At 48.5% G+C, this 15,797-nt stretch overlaps 1 protein-coding gene across 1 annotated transcript in view; it reads right to left on the bottom strand.

Annotated features, from left to right (window-relative positions):
- The window catches only part of LOC142893242 (glutamate receptor ionotropic, NMDA 2C-like), a 30,425-nt gene extending 16,850 nt beyond the window's left edge, over positions 1-13,575 (bottom strand). The window contains exons 1-6 of the mRNA XM_076033616.1: positions 13,120-13,575; positions 12,311-12,409; positions 5,146-5,211; positions 4,500-4,688; positions 3,495-3,835; positions 3,011-3,125 (exon numbers count right to left, since the gene is read on the bottom strand). Of these exons, the coding sequence (XP_075889731.1) occupies positions 3,011-3,125; positions 3,495-3,835; positions 4,500-4,688; positions 5,146-5,211; positions 12,311-12,409; positions 13,120-13,458 (1,149 nt within the window). The 5' untranslated portion in view covers positions 13,459-13,575. The remainder of the gene's footprint in view (positions 1-3,010; positions 3,126-3,494; positions 3,836-4,499; positions 4,689-5,145; positions 5,212-12,310; positions 12,410-13,119) is intronic.
- Positions 13,576-15,797: the final 2,222 nt, after the last annotated feature.

Genomic DNA, 15,797 nt, shown 5'->3' with positions numbered 1-15,797 from the left:
ATGACAAACAGACAAAAGAGGCGAGTCGCTGAGGGGGAGCCAACCAGGCGCGGCACATTAATAATCGATCCCGGAGTGTGTCGCCTTCCTTGCCTTCAGTCTGCGCTCACTCTGTTGACTGATTACTCAATTATTAACTTTTCTCTCTTTCCACCGAGTAAACAAATTGAAATGTCAGCGGCCGTAAACGAGAACAGCTCGTGAGATCAGTGCCGCCCGCCGCCTCTGTCCTGGCACATTAAAAGATATCACATGATTTTCAGAGCGCGCCGGTGTCGTTTGGGTTCCCTCTCTCTCTCTCTCTCTCTCTCTCTCTCTCTCTCTCTCTCCCTCTCTCTCTCCCTCTCTCTCTCTATGTGCGTGGATGTGTGTGTTTCATGATACACTGAGCCAACGCTGTTAGACGGCAACACGATAAATGATCCGGTGGACGGCGGCGGTGCTGCGCTGAACGGCTGTGAGTGAGTCTGAGGACCGTTTGTCAGATTGGTCTAAGCTAATGAGCCGTGCTGAGCGCAGCCAGCCGACATGTGAGACCCCTCCTCCTCCTCCTCTGACCGTGTTAACGAGACCTCGCCTTCTAAACCACTCCTGCCTCCTTCGTCACACGTCAGCGCAACTCGCAATCTGCACCACGGTCATTTGTTTTCCACCGACTGTATAAAAAGGTGAGAGTCGGATGGAGGCCAACGAGGGAGTACCAAAAAAAACTGCATTCTGACGCTTGGCCAGCAGGGACCGCCGAAGCTGGTTGCAAAAAAGGCGAAAAACTACTGGCTGTCAACTAGGGGGAGGAGCTCTACATTAAAGTGGCGGGCCTTGCATTTCATACCTAGGCCATATTTAGTCCTCCCTAAATTAATACACCTCATATTACCCTAAATATGACACCACGGCTCAGGAATCCATCCAGAACCACACTAACACATTACATCACCTTCATAATAGGTGACCTAATCGAGCAACGCTTTGTTCCCGGAGCATTGAAAATCACAATTAAGACTAAATAAGCCACTGATACTTTCAAAAGCAATTTTAGAAGATTCCTCAACAAAGCTTTAGTAAATCCACCAAAAGTACAGTGAAAGTGATCCAGATGGTGGCGCCGCTGCCTGTTAAAACCAACCTCTTAGGCTTCAGAACCAGTGGGTGACCATGTGACCGTGATTCTGCCCATCACCACAAACAGTCAGTGGTTGTTTTCTTCTGAACCATCTGTGAGGGATGGAAAAGGCTGAGAAGCCACTGGTAGAGATCAATCATGGGATTCTCATCCGTCTCCTCCTCTCAAAGAGCTTCTTCATCCAGCTTATTGATTATTGGTTGCATTTCAAGGACCCCGCTCGTGCCCGCAAACGTGCCCTGTGACGGTATCAGGGTAAATGCGTCATCATGAGTTTAATATCGGCCCAACACAAATCAGCAAGCCAGGAATATTTGTGGAAGAAACGTTCTTCATCATGACCTTTCAGGAACTGTCACTTCTTAACCATCATTGACACACTTGGGCAACGCAAATCATGAGGAACACATTCCAAAACCGGCTGGAAGGAAACAAGTCTGCGTGCAACATGAGGACAAATCTTTTGCTTTTTGGTTTGAACCGTCGGCGCAGACACATAAGATGTAAATTTATTCATGTGTTTTCCCCGACAAATCCCATCACACCTCTCCGGTGGGAACGCAGACAACTTGTGCTCGGGAAAATAATAATCTCCGACAAGTCGTCTGTGGTAGCGTCCGGCAGACGTTAGCAGAGTGATGTGTGGAGGTTTACGTTGGCATTGAAAGTGAAATAAAGACGAAAGACGTGATTTTCTTCTGAATGTTAATGGTGAGTTATCAAGAAATTATCGAGAAACATCAACAGATACCGAACTGTACCGAAAAGCCAGAGAACCCCGAGCGTGACCAACAGTGTCTGTGGTGAGTTTGAGGACCGTCGGTCAGCGCAGCTTCCATCCGCAAAAGGTTATTACGTTGATGAAGAAACTGTATGTGAGTTTGTGGAGGGTTGAAGTCCACACGCAGGCATCAAACCAAACCAAACACTACTCTGCTGACACACACACACACACACACACACACACAAAGTGAGGAGTTGACATTGATAAAGTAGGTTGGTCTTTCCAGGGGAGAAATAAATGAGTTCAACTGTAGCCGTGAGATTACATCCAGGCCGCTGGTTAGTCGCACTTTTTTTGATACGACCTCAGGCTGTGAGGTGTGTGTGTGTGTGTGTGTGTGTGTGCGTGCGTGTGCGCGCGCGCTTGCAGATGCTGGAGACAGATGTAGCTTCAACAGGAATCACACACACACATTATTGTATCGATTTAAAAAAAACTCCACCTGCACGTCACCACCACCTCACCTGTGGCTGCAGGTGACATCATCATTGCGGCAGCGGTGGTGGACAGATCAGCTCAGATCAGTTTTCCCAAACTGCTCTCTTCATCCCAAATATGTTTTGATGCTTCTACAGCAACTTGGATGAGTTTTCTGTCTCCAGCCAGATGATGTTTGTAGGTCAGAGGTTTCCAAATTGGGGCTGTGCTTCATCCCAGAGGGGGGGAAGTGGGGAATGGAAATGTTGTGGATGGACGAGCTGAAAGCCAGAGTGCAACCAGCCAGAGCCGGTTCAGACACAGCTGAGCTGAAGGTGACGGGACCGTCACGTTACTAGGGCTTGTTTGTTAAAATTATTCTGTTGGTTGGTTTCACGATGCCACTAGGGTGTGTTCAATATAGCTTTCCAAACACTGTGAGTTGTGAGTCAGAGATCCCAAGACGCATGCAGATACTATTTTCAATATCCGAGTTAGCCAAAACTAGCTGATCCCCCATATGTCCATATTCTCTGTACATGTGAATTTGCACGACTACTTATTGCATATGAGGTTAAATGCTAAAACTACATTCCATTAATCTGCACCTGAACATGTGTAATAAAAACAATACATTTGAATGTCACATAAAAACAGAGCCAGGATTCCGTGACTTCTTGAAGTACCTTGTCCCAGAGTCTCTCCCGGTCCAGGGCCACGATGACCATGGAAGGGTTGGAGAGGAAGCCCTGGTTGTTGAAGGACAGGTCTTTCCTCTCCCACGTCACATTCAGCATGTGCCTGCAGAGCAGCAGGGGGCGAAGAGCCACAGCAGAGAGCAGAGTCAGTTAGGAAGGAGGTGTACCAGTCACGTATTTGGGCGACTTGACAGGTGCACAAAATAAAAATACACTTAAACAACAAAAATATTGGAAAATATTGGGTTTGTTTCATGATATCACACTAGTTCACTTCAAAGGTTTAAAGTGTGTTTAATGACAGACGTCGTTGTGCACAATTAATACAGTTTATAATTTGTGTTTCAAAACAGACGAAAAAAGGTTCAGAAAATTCGAATTGCATGCAAAAAATAAGGAAAGTGAAATTTTTAAGCCCAGTGGCATCAACAAGCGCGGCGAGAGGAAAACTTGCGCGCCCAGACTTCCTCACCTGAACATGGTGTTGTTGTCGGCGTGTTTGGCCGGCTTGCTGCAGTCGCCGTGACCCTCTGGGACGAAGCCGTGCTGCTTCTTGAAGCTCTCGGCGCCCTTGGCCACGATGGCCACGCCCTCCCTCACCCGCTGGCGCAGGCTCTTCCGCCACTGTTCGGTGATGACGCCGATGACGCCCACGGGGAAGGAGTCTGGTGGGGCGCTGTTGGGGTTGCCCACGGCCAGACTGGGCAGGATCCAGATGTAGCCCGGGCCCAGCAGGCCCACCTCGGCCGCCAGGCGGAACAGGAACTGAGCCTCCTCGTAGGAGCAGTAGGCCAGCAGCACCTGGGAGTCTATCTGCAGGCGGGAAACAGCTGCCTCTCCGTTAGAATGGAGGTCTGGACACGTGTTTTGGGGCGTCTTCATGAAAGTACGACAATCAAAGTGCAGTAAAAAAAAAAAAAGTATTATTAATAATTTATTGTTTTATGGCATCACAATAGCTTAACAAAACTATCATATTAAAGTGCCTTTAATGCTAGACAGCATTTAGCATGACTCCTTTTTTAACGTCTGAATGAATGTTAACGCTAGCAAAATACTATGCTGGATATCACCCTAAATCAAGAGAGTCGCCTTCCGTTACCATGTTGTGTTGCCAAGTGGGCAACTATCAATGACGAACCTGCCTCTAACTCACAACTAAAGCTAAAATACGTAGTTTAGTTTAATTTAACAGACTTTGAATGAATAAAACTTAACAAAATGTCTCAAGTGTCAGAGGAGTGTGCATCACTGATAGTCGTCCCCTTGGAAACACAACATGGTAACAGAGTTCTGGCAGCTAGTTTAAAGACTCCGTATGTAAGACAAGTGACACCTTATGGTCAGAGAGCGTACTGCAAACGATCGAAAGAATAACCTGTGTTTTCTGACGTCTCACTTGACTTCACATCTCCGAACTTTCCCCAAGAGAGTTGGCACAAGGAAACAAGACACAAAGCCCAGATTGGTGTCATACCTGCTGCAGCAGGCGTTTGGTTTTCACATCACTGGCCCCGACTGACATCTCCAGAGTCATGATGTCCTGGAGGTTCCACAGGAAGTAGGAGGTGTCTGTGTAGGATTCCACTATATCTACAAAGGTGTTGTATCCCGGCAGCAGGCTGGTGATGACCGCAAACTCTCCCCAGTCGTACTCCTCCATCAGCTGGAGCAGAGGGACAGAGAAAAGAGATTCAAGATGATGCTGCTTCAACACAAAAAACTGACAAGGCCTTGGTTCCACAGTTGGTCTTCGGCCAGACTGTCTCCTGCAGGAAGCGGCTGGAGATGCAACTGTGTCACATACATACAGAAAAAATTTCATCAGCGTGGCACATTTCCTCACTGGATTATCAGAGGTTTAACCCAGATTGTCACTCCACTTCCCAAAACGTCAACGTCAGGCCTCGACCCTCGTGGGAATTTGCACAATCCACCACACAGATTGTGTTACTCTAAGACAATAACGCCACAGGGATTCCCGCTCATCAGGACATGGTGTTACTCAGCCTGAGAGATCCCAGGTGGCAACATTTGCTATGACAACCCAGAGTTCCCACTATTCTACATGTGTGGTTTGATTTTGTTTGCGTTTTTTCCAAAGCTAAAAATACATTTTGTACCTTGAACATGCAGAGGACTTGCTGCTCCAGCGACGCCCCCATCTGTAGGAAGGAGGACCCTTCAGCCTGAGAGGAGAGATAAGAAAACCAGTGTTGCTGCCAACTTCCCAGTAAGAAAAGAAAAGTTGCTCCTGGCTACTGGCTGTCCGAAAATGCGGTAAATGATCACAGTAGTGGTGGTGGGAGGGGGGGGGTAATAAGATGAATTGAAAGCACTTAATTGAAAACAATGCTTGTGGTTACAAACAGGCTAGTTATAAATACAGTGTGGAAATAACTAGTGTGACTTGAGCAGGAAGGAAGGACGTGTTTTACATAGCGTTGACTTCATCAAAGGATTAGCACGTTCTTAGGTAGGCTAGCATGAACGGTCAACCAGCATCAAGCACCAAGGACATTCATCAGCTGTCAACTGACCCACATGTACAAATGAATAATCAGTTGAATTTGTGCCAAGACCTACCATGCACTATTATTGCTATTATGTTGGGATTTTGTCATATTTCCCCTTTTATACGAATAAAACGCAGAATGACTGAATGAAACTCTGGCTCTTCACAGGTGAAAAAGGAAGATTTTTACAATTTCTTTTAGTTGCAAAACCAACTAATACAGTACTTATAGTAACAGTTCACAGATTGATCAACCAGTGATCAATCTGTGAAAAAGCTGTGATCCTTTAAGTGTGTCGGAACTCACACGTATATCATACTTATAAATGTATGGCTGCTCAAAGTTTTGCAACCAGTTAACGTGCGCTGACCACTCGTAATGTTCGTGTGGATCGAGTCTTTCAACTCCTCAAAATTTTTCGTCGTACTGTTACTTTGTCTTCCCATTCAGCTTCTCACGGTCTGGACCCGCTGCGTTAACTTTGGCCCGGTCCATTCATTCAAATGTTGACCTGCCACGACTGGACACCAACAGCACACAAGCTCACTGGTAATAGCAGTCTTCCACTGTTTCACTGCCCTCTCTCAGTCCCTCACCACTTCTGCATTAGGCCTTCAAGAAGGCTTAAAATCTTTTTTTTTTTTTTTACTCACTCTGAACCTTAGACACACAGCTTGGCCTGCATTTTTAAAATGCTAATTATGTTTGTATGTTTGTATGTATGTCATTTAATACTCCTATTTTTTTAGGCATAGAGGGTTCCCCACTGGGACAAACTGATGAAGGTGGCAACACGTGAGCAAAGACGCAGCAGCAGGAGACAACAACGACAATGACGACGATGATGATGATGATGATGATGATGATGATGATGATGATGATGATGGTCGCCTGCAAGGTGGCAGTGGTGGTCGGAATTGGTTTGACTGGGAGCTGGGAGTGACGGTGATGTGTGAGAGGGGAAAACCAGCGCAAATATTTCTAGGACGGCGCTGGTTAATGGCGCCATGTTCTCGTCACCGTCTCCAGTGGCTCCTCCCACTCACAGCTCGATGCAGCTGCTCTCCTTCTGTCAGCCAGGAGGAGGAGGAGGAGGAGGAGGGTCCAGCGTCTCCACACGTCTCTCAGCGGTGGCACACATTAGCACGTCTGTGCATATGTGTGTGTGTGTGTGTGTGTCTGTGCGACTGCACTAACTGTTGTTTGGAATCTGGTTCGACCTACAAAATCTTATTTTTCCACTGACCTTGCGATCATCTGGTCACATGGTCCTCAAGGAACACTGATCATGTAACAGAGCTGTGGTGCCGTTTGAACCCCCCTGTGCAACTCGGGATTTTGGTCCGAAACAAACCCCGGGCAAAAAAAAAAAAAACAGGCCAATGATTTCAGCTGCTGTGAGGCCACGCCCATTACGCAGGTTGTGACCATTTGATTGGATGGCAGGAAAGTGGAAGCTGGAAGAGGAGAATCACAGACCCGGTGAGGAGAGTTGCTTTCCTTCTCCAGTTTTCACTCACACACTGCTGAGCCGCCGGTGACACTAAGAGGGGAGAGAATTCTGGGTAATTATGAGAGGCGGCGGCTCACATGTTGGCGGGAAACGCACGGGAAGCGTGCGAGCCGCGAGCCTGGAGGAGCGTTTAGCTGTCAAGTCGCCCGGTGGGAGCAGGTCTCACATCCTCTCAGGTTGCCTCTAATCTCAGAGGAGACTCGCTGTCACCGCCGCTTTCGTTGATCCGCCAGCGTCAGTCCCCCCATGAAGCCCCCCCCCAAAGCAACACACACACACACACACACACACACAGCTTCCAGATGGACAGGAGCCGACCAGCTGAGGAATCCCTTGGGAATATTACGGGAATATTACAGCTCCAATCACCGTCGCTCAGGTTTCAGCAGCTTTGCCTGCGCCTGAGCCCTCAAGAGCGCCACCAACTGGGCCGCAAGGAAACATTGGAGTCATCAAAACCTCATTGCTTTTTTTGTCCCATGAAACCAGAAAAAAATAAATAAAAAGGAGCATCCCACCTGCCGCCACCTGATTGGCCCATTAACACCCAAACTAGCGGCGCTGGAAGTTGTAAAACATCCAACAAGTCCTCGAAGCAGAAGACGGTGAGGTAACCAGAGAGTCTGGTCTCCTCTGGAAAGGAGAAGGTTCACCTCAACCCTCCTTCTACTCCTTCTCCTCCTCCTCCTTCACTTCCTCCACTTCTTCCTCTCTACCTCCTCAGCTGTCACACGCGGCCATAATTAGCTCTGTGGCTTCAGTGGTGGTATGCTAATGTGACAGCAGGACGGCCGACACGCTGGATGCTCACGCTCTCCTTCTCCTCCCACTGGAGACCTCGGAGCTCCGTCCGACTGCAGCTGCACCGAGGTGGTGAGTCCACCTTACACACACACACACACACACACACACACACACACACACACACACACACACACACAGACATAGGCTGTACCTCAAAAATCATACATACATCACGTTCGATATTCAACGCCCTGTTCCAGAACCTCCTATAGGTGGATGTTGATCCCTCCAGTAGTGAAACTGGTCTTTTCACAGCTTTTTCTTCTTCTGCAACCAGGAATACATTTTCTTTGCTCTATTTTTCTTTTCAGACAGCAACTCGAGCAGCTTCATTATCCCTATGACTTCTCCAGGTCTCAAGACAACAGCACCACACATTTGAAAGCTACAAAAACACGAGTCTCTGAATAATTATTATTTTGTTGTTGCTGTCACCTTCATTTCTGCTTATTAAGTCTGCAGCAGGTGTGTCAAAGTGTTTTTAATCATTTTTATTCATCAATCAAGCAGTGGAGGATGTGAATGAGGAACATCACTGAGGAACATCACCGAGGAACATCACTGAGGAACATTATCAAGGAACATCACTGGGCTAATCTCCAGCCACTGAGCTGATTCTGGGAGAGCTCGCATGCACATGTGCATTATTTATTTTAAAGGAGCTCACATCAGATTAGATTTAATCCCAGTTTTCAATGTAAACACATGTCGGGGGGTTTACTGAGTAAAATACGTATTTGCTGCTCAGATGAACATCAAGAGAAGGTCAGCAAAGGTACAACCAGCCCGTTTAGCAACTGACATCAAATTATGTAAAAATAACAGAGGATTTTTTTTTGTGAAGTGGACCTTTAAATAAAATTATTCCCCTTTGTTGTGTGACAACAGAGGGATGGAGCACTGTGTGGTGTCTCACCGAGCCCTTTATGACCTCATCACTGATACTAAGCGAATCACTTGTCAACCGTTCAGAAACCTGATCGCTGTTTCCTGGAATGACTTTCAAACAGCGTCACACAACAACGATCCACCACTCGGCCCCGTGAAATTATTGAGCCTCGCCAGGCAGTGGGCCATGCGGTGGTATGCTAAGCCATCGCCTGGCAGTGGGCGTGGGCCCAGCAGACCACTCCCACCAATCGTGACCTGTTTCTGTTCCTCGTTGGAGGGGCAGCAGGCCGTGAAAAAGACTCACAAGAGGAAAAAACCAACACAGAAAAGAGGTCAGTCCAGATACAGACACACACACACACACACACACACACACACACACACACACAGGGGCCAATCAGGGACGTCTGGCTCGTCACCTGCTCACTGACACTGGAGCTCAACTTCTGAAAAGTCCATCATGTTCCCGTTTACAAGGCACTCGGCTTCCTGTTTACAGTCCACATACATGCACACACACGGACACACACACAAACACACAACCGGCGCTCCTCTGTGTTTGTTCCGGGCTTTATCGCCGTCGGCAGCCCCTGATCGCTCATCATCATCAATGTTTGTTTGTTTGTTTGTTTGTGTGATGAAACAAAAATCATCAAGACAAATATAGAAGTCACAATGTCATTCTTTAAAAAAATGACCAGAGAGAAAAGATATTTAAGACTTCAGAACAAGATCCACCTTGACAACAATTTCCTTGTCTTGTCGTGTCTTGAATCCATCAGTTTAAAAGTCATTTTCTCAGTTAAACTGAGTTGGCTTTAATCAGTCTGTTATTTACTTCCTGTTGTGGTTTCTTCCTCTCTGCTTCCTCCCCAACTCCTCCACTCACTCACTCCCTTCCTTCTTCCCTCCCCTGGGCTCAACATCTGGGTGCAGCACCCTCTACTGATCAGGCGGCACACTGCAGCGATGGAGACGCTCAGCCGGCTGAGGAAAACTGACGCTGGGCCTCTGATTGACGGCTTCCCCGAGACTCGGCAGCCTGGCGGCGACTATTGAAGAGTATTTACACTTTTTTCTTTTCCTCTCTCCTCCCAGAGTTGTTCTTCCTGCTCTCTCGCTCGCTCTCATTTCCTCTTTGCTTGATGTGCGTCTGACAAAAGATCTGCTTCTTCTCTGTCAACCGTCTTTGTCCCGCTGACTCCTTCCTTGTTGCTCGCTGTGCAGAGATCACCGAGGCAGGAACCAGAAATAGGCACCTCTTTAAAAAAGAAAAAAAAAAAAAAAAATAACACTGCCATCAAAGATATTCATCTTCATAGAGCCATTGATAATCAGGCACTATTGAGCTCTTTAATGGTGTGAGGCGTTGGTGTAGTGACAGTCGTCCACCTGTCCCATTGTACCAGACGCCGCCGCTGACACGCTTTTTTTTAAGCTTCCTTTCCTGCTGTAAAAAAGCTCCTAGTGGAGCGAGGACGACTGAATGAGGCCTTCAGCAGGCAGAGCTCGGGGTGGGTTGGAGGCAGGGAAGCAGCTCAACTGTCAGAGCAGCGGGAAGAAAATATCTTCCATCACGACGAGACAAACTGTCAGAAGAGAAACACCAGCGATGATCTAATTGAAAATAAAAAAGAGATTATTGGTGACCTTGACACAACCCCTGAAGGTCATCCTGGGCTTCTCGACAGGGTTTGTCATAAAAAAAAATAGATGAGCAGCATATTTAGCCGTCTGTTTGCAGCCTGCCGTCAAAACTGTGGCTTGGTTTGTACTGCAACATGTTTGGGAGGTGGGCAGAAACAAGGAAGGGGAGGAGCCGAAACACCTGACAGGGGGGGTTGTGGTCACTAACTCTGGGCAGCTGGGGGAGGGGCCGTGCGGTGCCCTTTGTGACATCAGACAGGGTTTTCAGCACACACTTATAGGACTTTTCTTACTTCCTGGGGGTTTGCTGGCCAGAGGGAGACGTTATTATGAGATTGTTGTTATTATAACATTAATAAAGCAATTTTTGCAGAATAATGCATAATATGTATAATATTCCATATCACTCTATGAAGTGGAAGAAGGAGCTCAGACGGGTTTTAAAGAGCTCCTGTGGAGGTCACGATAAACACCTTCTATGCAATTTCAAGCAAAGCCAGTGGGGGTTGGTGGGGGGGGGGGGGTGGAGTCAAGGGGGAAAAGAAGAAAAGATGGAGATGAAGTGTAAATGGTTTGAATTTTCTGGGGTCGGTGATGAAAGCTGTGGGGGCCGCCACCTCCTGAAGGGTCTAATTAAATCTTTTAATGGGGTCCAGACATCCAGGAGCTGAGAGGAGCACCGGCCTCCCGCTTCAGGCCACCGCACTAATGGACCCAGCCGGCACACAACAGGGTGAAAGGAAAATATTAAAAAATATACCGAGGTAAGGATGGAGGGTGAGGAGAGGAGAGGAGGGGAGGGAGGAGTTGACAGAGAGGAGTAAACACGGGACGGAAGAAGAAAATTGGGGGAAAACAGAAATATCATGTGAGATGAAGGGAGTGAGAAGATCCTTCAGGCTGCTGTCAGCTGAGCTTCACCATCACCGTCGTCATCTTCCTCCATCATTCATCATCATCAGCATCATCATCAACATCAGCAGAGCTGATCAATCACGCCGCAGCTCCTCCACGTGAAGATGCCTTTTGATTAACAGGCGGTGGGTTGAGGAGCCAACGGAGAGGCTGCGCTCCCCCCACCATCCCCACCCCTCCACCTCCACCCCTCACACGCACCGTCTGCACACGACTGTTGTGGCGGGAACAACATCTCGTCTGGCTCGTGCGTGGTGTGTGCGCTCGCGTGCCGGGAAAATGTGAGTAAGAGAGTGAGCGAGTGTCGTTCGTTTGCAAAGCGAGAGCCGCCGCCGCCGCTGCTGCTATAAATACGAGGTGTTGATGATGGAAGTCGGGCAATTAAGGTGGATAGGAAGGAAAGGGAAGAGCCTGGAGGGGGGAGGAGGGGGGGGGGGCAAGCAATCAGGGAGGGAGGAGGGGGGAAAAAAGTGCAGATTAACCATCCGTCTGGTATCATCACCTCCCCCAAACCCCCCCCCCCCGGATCCAGCCACGCCCGCCGATGAAGGTCGGTGGCTGCAGTCGTCGCTGATTATTTACATGTCCGTGTTTTCCCTTGTGTCCACAAAAAAAAAGACATTTTACATCTGCATGCAGCCGGTTGCCTGGCAAAGGAGGTTTCAGCGCTCTGACCTACTTAAGTTGTTTTAAGCTGAATGACGCCAGGAGTGGAGAACTTCTGACTAAGGAGGCTTTGAGTAGCGGATGGCGCTGCCAACAGGGTTTTAAACTACAGGTTGTTGTTTTTTTTTTATCTTCCTGCTGCATTTTGTTGTTGCTGCAACCTTAATTGCTCACTAAGCTGTGTGCAACAAACGCCTGTCGGGCTCAAAGGAAAGACTCCCGAGTCTGGACCAGGAAGCAGCAGCAGCAGCGGCAGCAGCAGCAGCAGCAGCAGCAGCAGCAGCGGCTGAGTGATAGTGAGGTGGTGGTGTGCACGGCGGCGGCAGCGGACACTACCTTGTACGGGATGACGACCGCCGAGCCGCCGCTGATGCCCACGATGGGCAGAGACGTCTGGGTGGAAAGAAAGTCCAGGATCTGAGCCACTTCTGCCACCTGAGCACAGAGCAGACGGAGTCAGCAGAGTCACAACCAGCCTTCATCCTGCTGGAAATCGCTTTTTCTTCAGAGAGGCTCCCGAAATTAAGAAGAGATTTTGCAAAATTTGAACCTTGAATTAAATAAATAAATAAATAGTCTGCAAATAGACATCAAACGAGAGCAAAGTCAGTAAGTTGGAAGAACTTTTTGTGCAGCAATTGTTTTCTTTTCTTTCTTTAATTTTCACGTTCAAACTGTCAACACAGTGTGTTGTTGCTGCAGCACTGACAACAACTGGTATGTTATAAAAGAGGCATGACAACTAGTTTTTGCCTCCCAGGTTGATGGAACACCAACGCCAGCAGGAGCTCCAGTGATCCTGGTCTGGATACAAAGGTTAACTGGAGTTAACCAGGAGGTTAATGGAAACAACATTTGACCTCAGGACCGCTGCGTTGGCTTTGCTTAACGCAAGCATGTTGCACACTGTGTGGCATCATGTGATATGACTTCATCACATCTCTGACTTAAGCTTCAGTTGTTTTGTAGAACGTGACAATGGGAGACCAAATGTTGTGACTGTGGAGCACATTTAGTTATAATCATTAAAAAAAAAAAATGACATTAATACATCTAAATAAAAATAATAGAAAATTCAAATGTAATATTAGAAAATATATATTAAAAATGTATCAAATATATTCAAATTCAAACTATTTTCCCACCTGAGCTCCAGCGCCTGAGCCCACGTCGTCCTCAAACACAACGCCGTGCAGCTTCTCCGTCGCCATGGTGTCACACAGGTGTGTGAGCAGGTCTCGAGGGTTTGTGTCGTTGACCAGCACCGTCACTGGGCTCACCACCACCGGCAGATCCACAAAGTTCTCCCCGCTCAGGCGACCCCTGACCTCCGTCTGGTAGGTGGAGCCGCTGAACACCACCGCCACGTTGACGGACGGGTGGAGCAGGAGCGGCCTGGCCAGCAGGGGCAGCGGGGAGCAGAGCAGCAGCAAGAGGAGGACGAGCAGGAGGAGGGGAGGAGGACGCTCCCTGGAAACAGCCATGATGGCAGCCTGGCCTACCACCTGCAGGGGGCGGAGTCAACGAGAGGAAACGCAGACAAACACACTTTTATTATATTTTTTGACATAATTCATCCTAATCCGTCGGTACAGACTGTCTGTTCTGTCTGTGTGTGTGTGTGTGTGTGTGTGTGTGTGTGTGTGTGTTGGGGGGGGCACTAACCTCACACAGAGTTCAGCTGGGAGAGAAAAGTTAAAAGTGTGTGAGTGAGTGATAAAGTCATTGAGTGCATGCGAGCGTGTTTGTGTGTGTGTGTGTGTGTGTGTGTGAGTGTGTGCGCGTGCACGCTGCATGTAATCCACTATAATCCAACCCCCAGTGTCATGACTGTAATCACCTCACCATCTCTGATTCAGCTCTCTCTCTCTCTCTCTCTCTCTCTCTCTCTCTCTCTCTCTCTCTCTCTCTCTCTCTCTCTCTCTCTCTGACTTAACAACGGATCGCCTAAACTCTCCCACGAGCCCTTGACCCTGGTCACTGGGATTTTGTTACTCCTCCAGCTTCTCTCCACTTATGCTGTGACATCATCAGCCTAAACAGGAGAGTCCGACCCACAATCGTAACACAATCACAACACAAGTCTCCAGTTTGGGAAAATTTGCTACAGGAAATTGGCCTATAGCGGTTCCACATTAACCAAAATCTGAGATGAATAAATGAAATCTGTCCAAACTGCGAGCGAACCACTCAGGTTAAATAAATAAAAACTCCAAACTGTACGAAAACACAGTTTAATGAATTAAAATTCAAAATGTGTGAATTCTCAAAAGGCTCCGACTCCTCTGTCTCTCTTGTCAGTGACCACACCACCTTGTTTCTGCTTCTTAAACATGTGAAAGGACCGGTAGCAGCAGAAGGCAGCAAACAGAGGGCTAAGTCTGATCTTTCCTTGACGAGGAGGGACGTTCTTATAAAACTAAGTGTGCAGAGCGACATCACCGGGTTTCTGAGAAACGACACGACCCTGATTGAACAACTAATGGAACCAACTGAGCCGCGACCGCCTGGTCTCTCAATAAATTGAATTTATTTTGCACTTCTCGTCAGTGGAGACAAATCTCGAAGCACTTCAAAAAAGAAAGTTTAAAGAGGTAAAATGTCAGATGGAGAGGGGGGCGGGCCACTGCAGGGGCTTAGCAGGAGCTGAAAGAGGGATTGGAGGCCTTTTCTTCTGACTGAGGCAGCGAGGAGGGGGAGTGGTCGCTAGGTCTGGAATGTAGGTCAGAGGAGAACCGCAGGAGGAGAGCCGCAGGAGGAGAACCAAAGGAGGAGAACCATAGGAGGAGAGCTGGAGGAGGAGATCCAGCTTCCACATTAAACCCCGAACCTCTGGAGACCACTGGGGGACGAGACGTTTCTGGAGCAGTGGAGTCTGAAGACCAGAAGGATGAAGACCAGCTGATCACCACTTGAACCACCAGGAGGAACCTCTCCTCAGGCTGGTGGAAGCCCGTTCAGTCAAGATCCCATAGAAAACATTTTCAGAAGATTGAAGAGGTGCAACAGCACCTCCCTCTGCTGGACAGGAGTCTCATCGCAGCAGTGAAGGTTCGGTACCTATTGTATTAAAGTCTGATGTTCGCTCTCTCTTTCTCTCTCTCAGCAGCTTCGGCTCCTAATTCCGCTAATGAATGCATCTGAAACGACACGTGACAAACCATGAAAACAACCCCTGCCGGGCCGAGTTCATCTAAATGGTAAAGAGCTGCGGGATGATGAGTCGGCCGCCTCACGACCGGCTCGCTCCACGCGTGCATCCATCACGCGGCTCAAAGAAAACGCACCTCCTGCATTTGCATGCGGCAGAAGACACTTCAATCGCACGTTTGAAGATCTCCTCACACCTTTGAAGCTTTGATGAAGACAAGTGGGCTTGTGTCGTCGCGTGGTGGTGGAGGAAGATCTGGGCGTCACACGGGCCGGGGTTTGGAGGTGGGGGCTGGAGGGGGGTTTGGTGGGTAACGAGGGGGGCGGGGTGGGGGGGGGGGGTGGAGCCACCATCTTCCTGGTTGCCATCAGAGACCCGATTGGTCATTTCCAACAACGGCCCGTTTGGATTCAAAGCTGCGTTCAAAGCAACGCCGCCCTGAATGTGTTAACCCCCCCATCCCCCCACCCTTTTCCTCCACTACCCCCCACCCACAACACCAGCCCCCCACCCCATATCGCTGTTGCTGCTCCCGGCATATCAATCACTCGCTGTAATAGAGTCTGAAGCCTCTGGGCTTCAGGTGCTCGACGCAATAAATACACAGTTCAAACCTTCTATAGACGGCGATCCATCGCCACTATTGGCCGCCGAGCTGCTGTCGATTCTCAG

Source organism: Nelusetta ayraudi, unplaced genomic scaffold (assembly GCF_046127955.1).
Source record: "Nelusetta ayraudi isolate G7.1 ecotype Tasmania unplaced genomic scaffold, CSIRO-AGI_Nayr_v1 ptg000042l, whole genome shotgun sequence".
In the NCBI taxonomy this organism is placed as follows: domain Eukaryota; kingdom Metazoa; phylum Chordata; class Actinopteri; order Tetraodontiformes; family Monacanthidae; genus Nelusetta; species Nelusetta ayraudi.
This window is presented reverse-complemented; position numbering and strand designations above follow the sequence as displayed.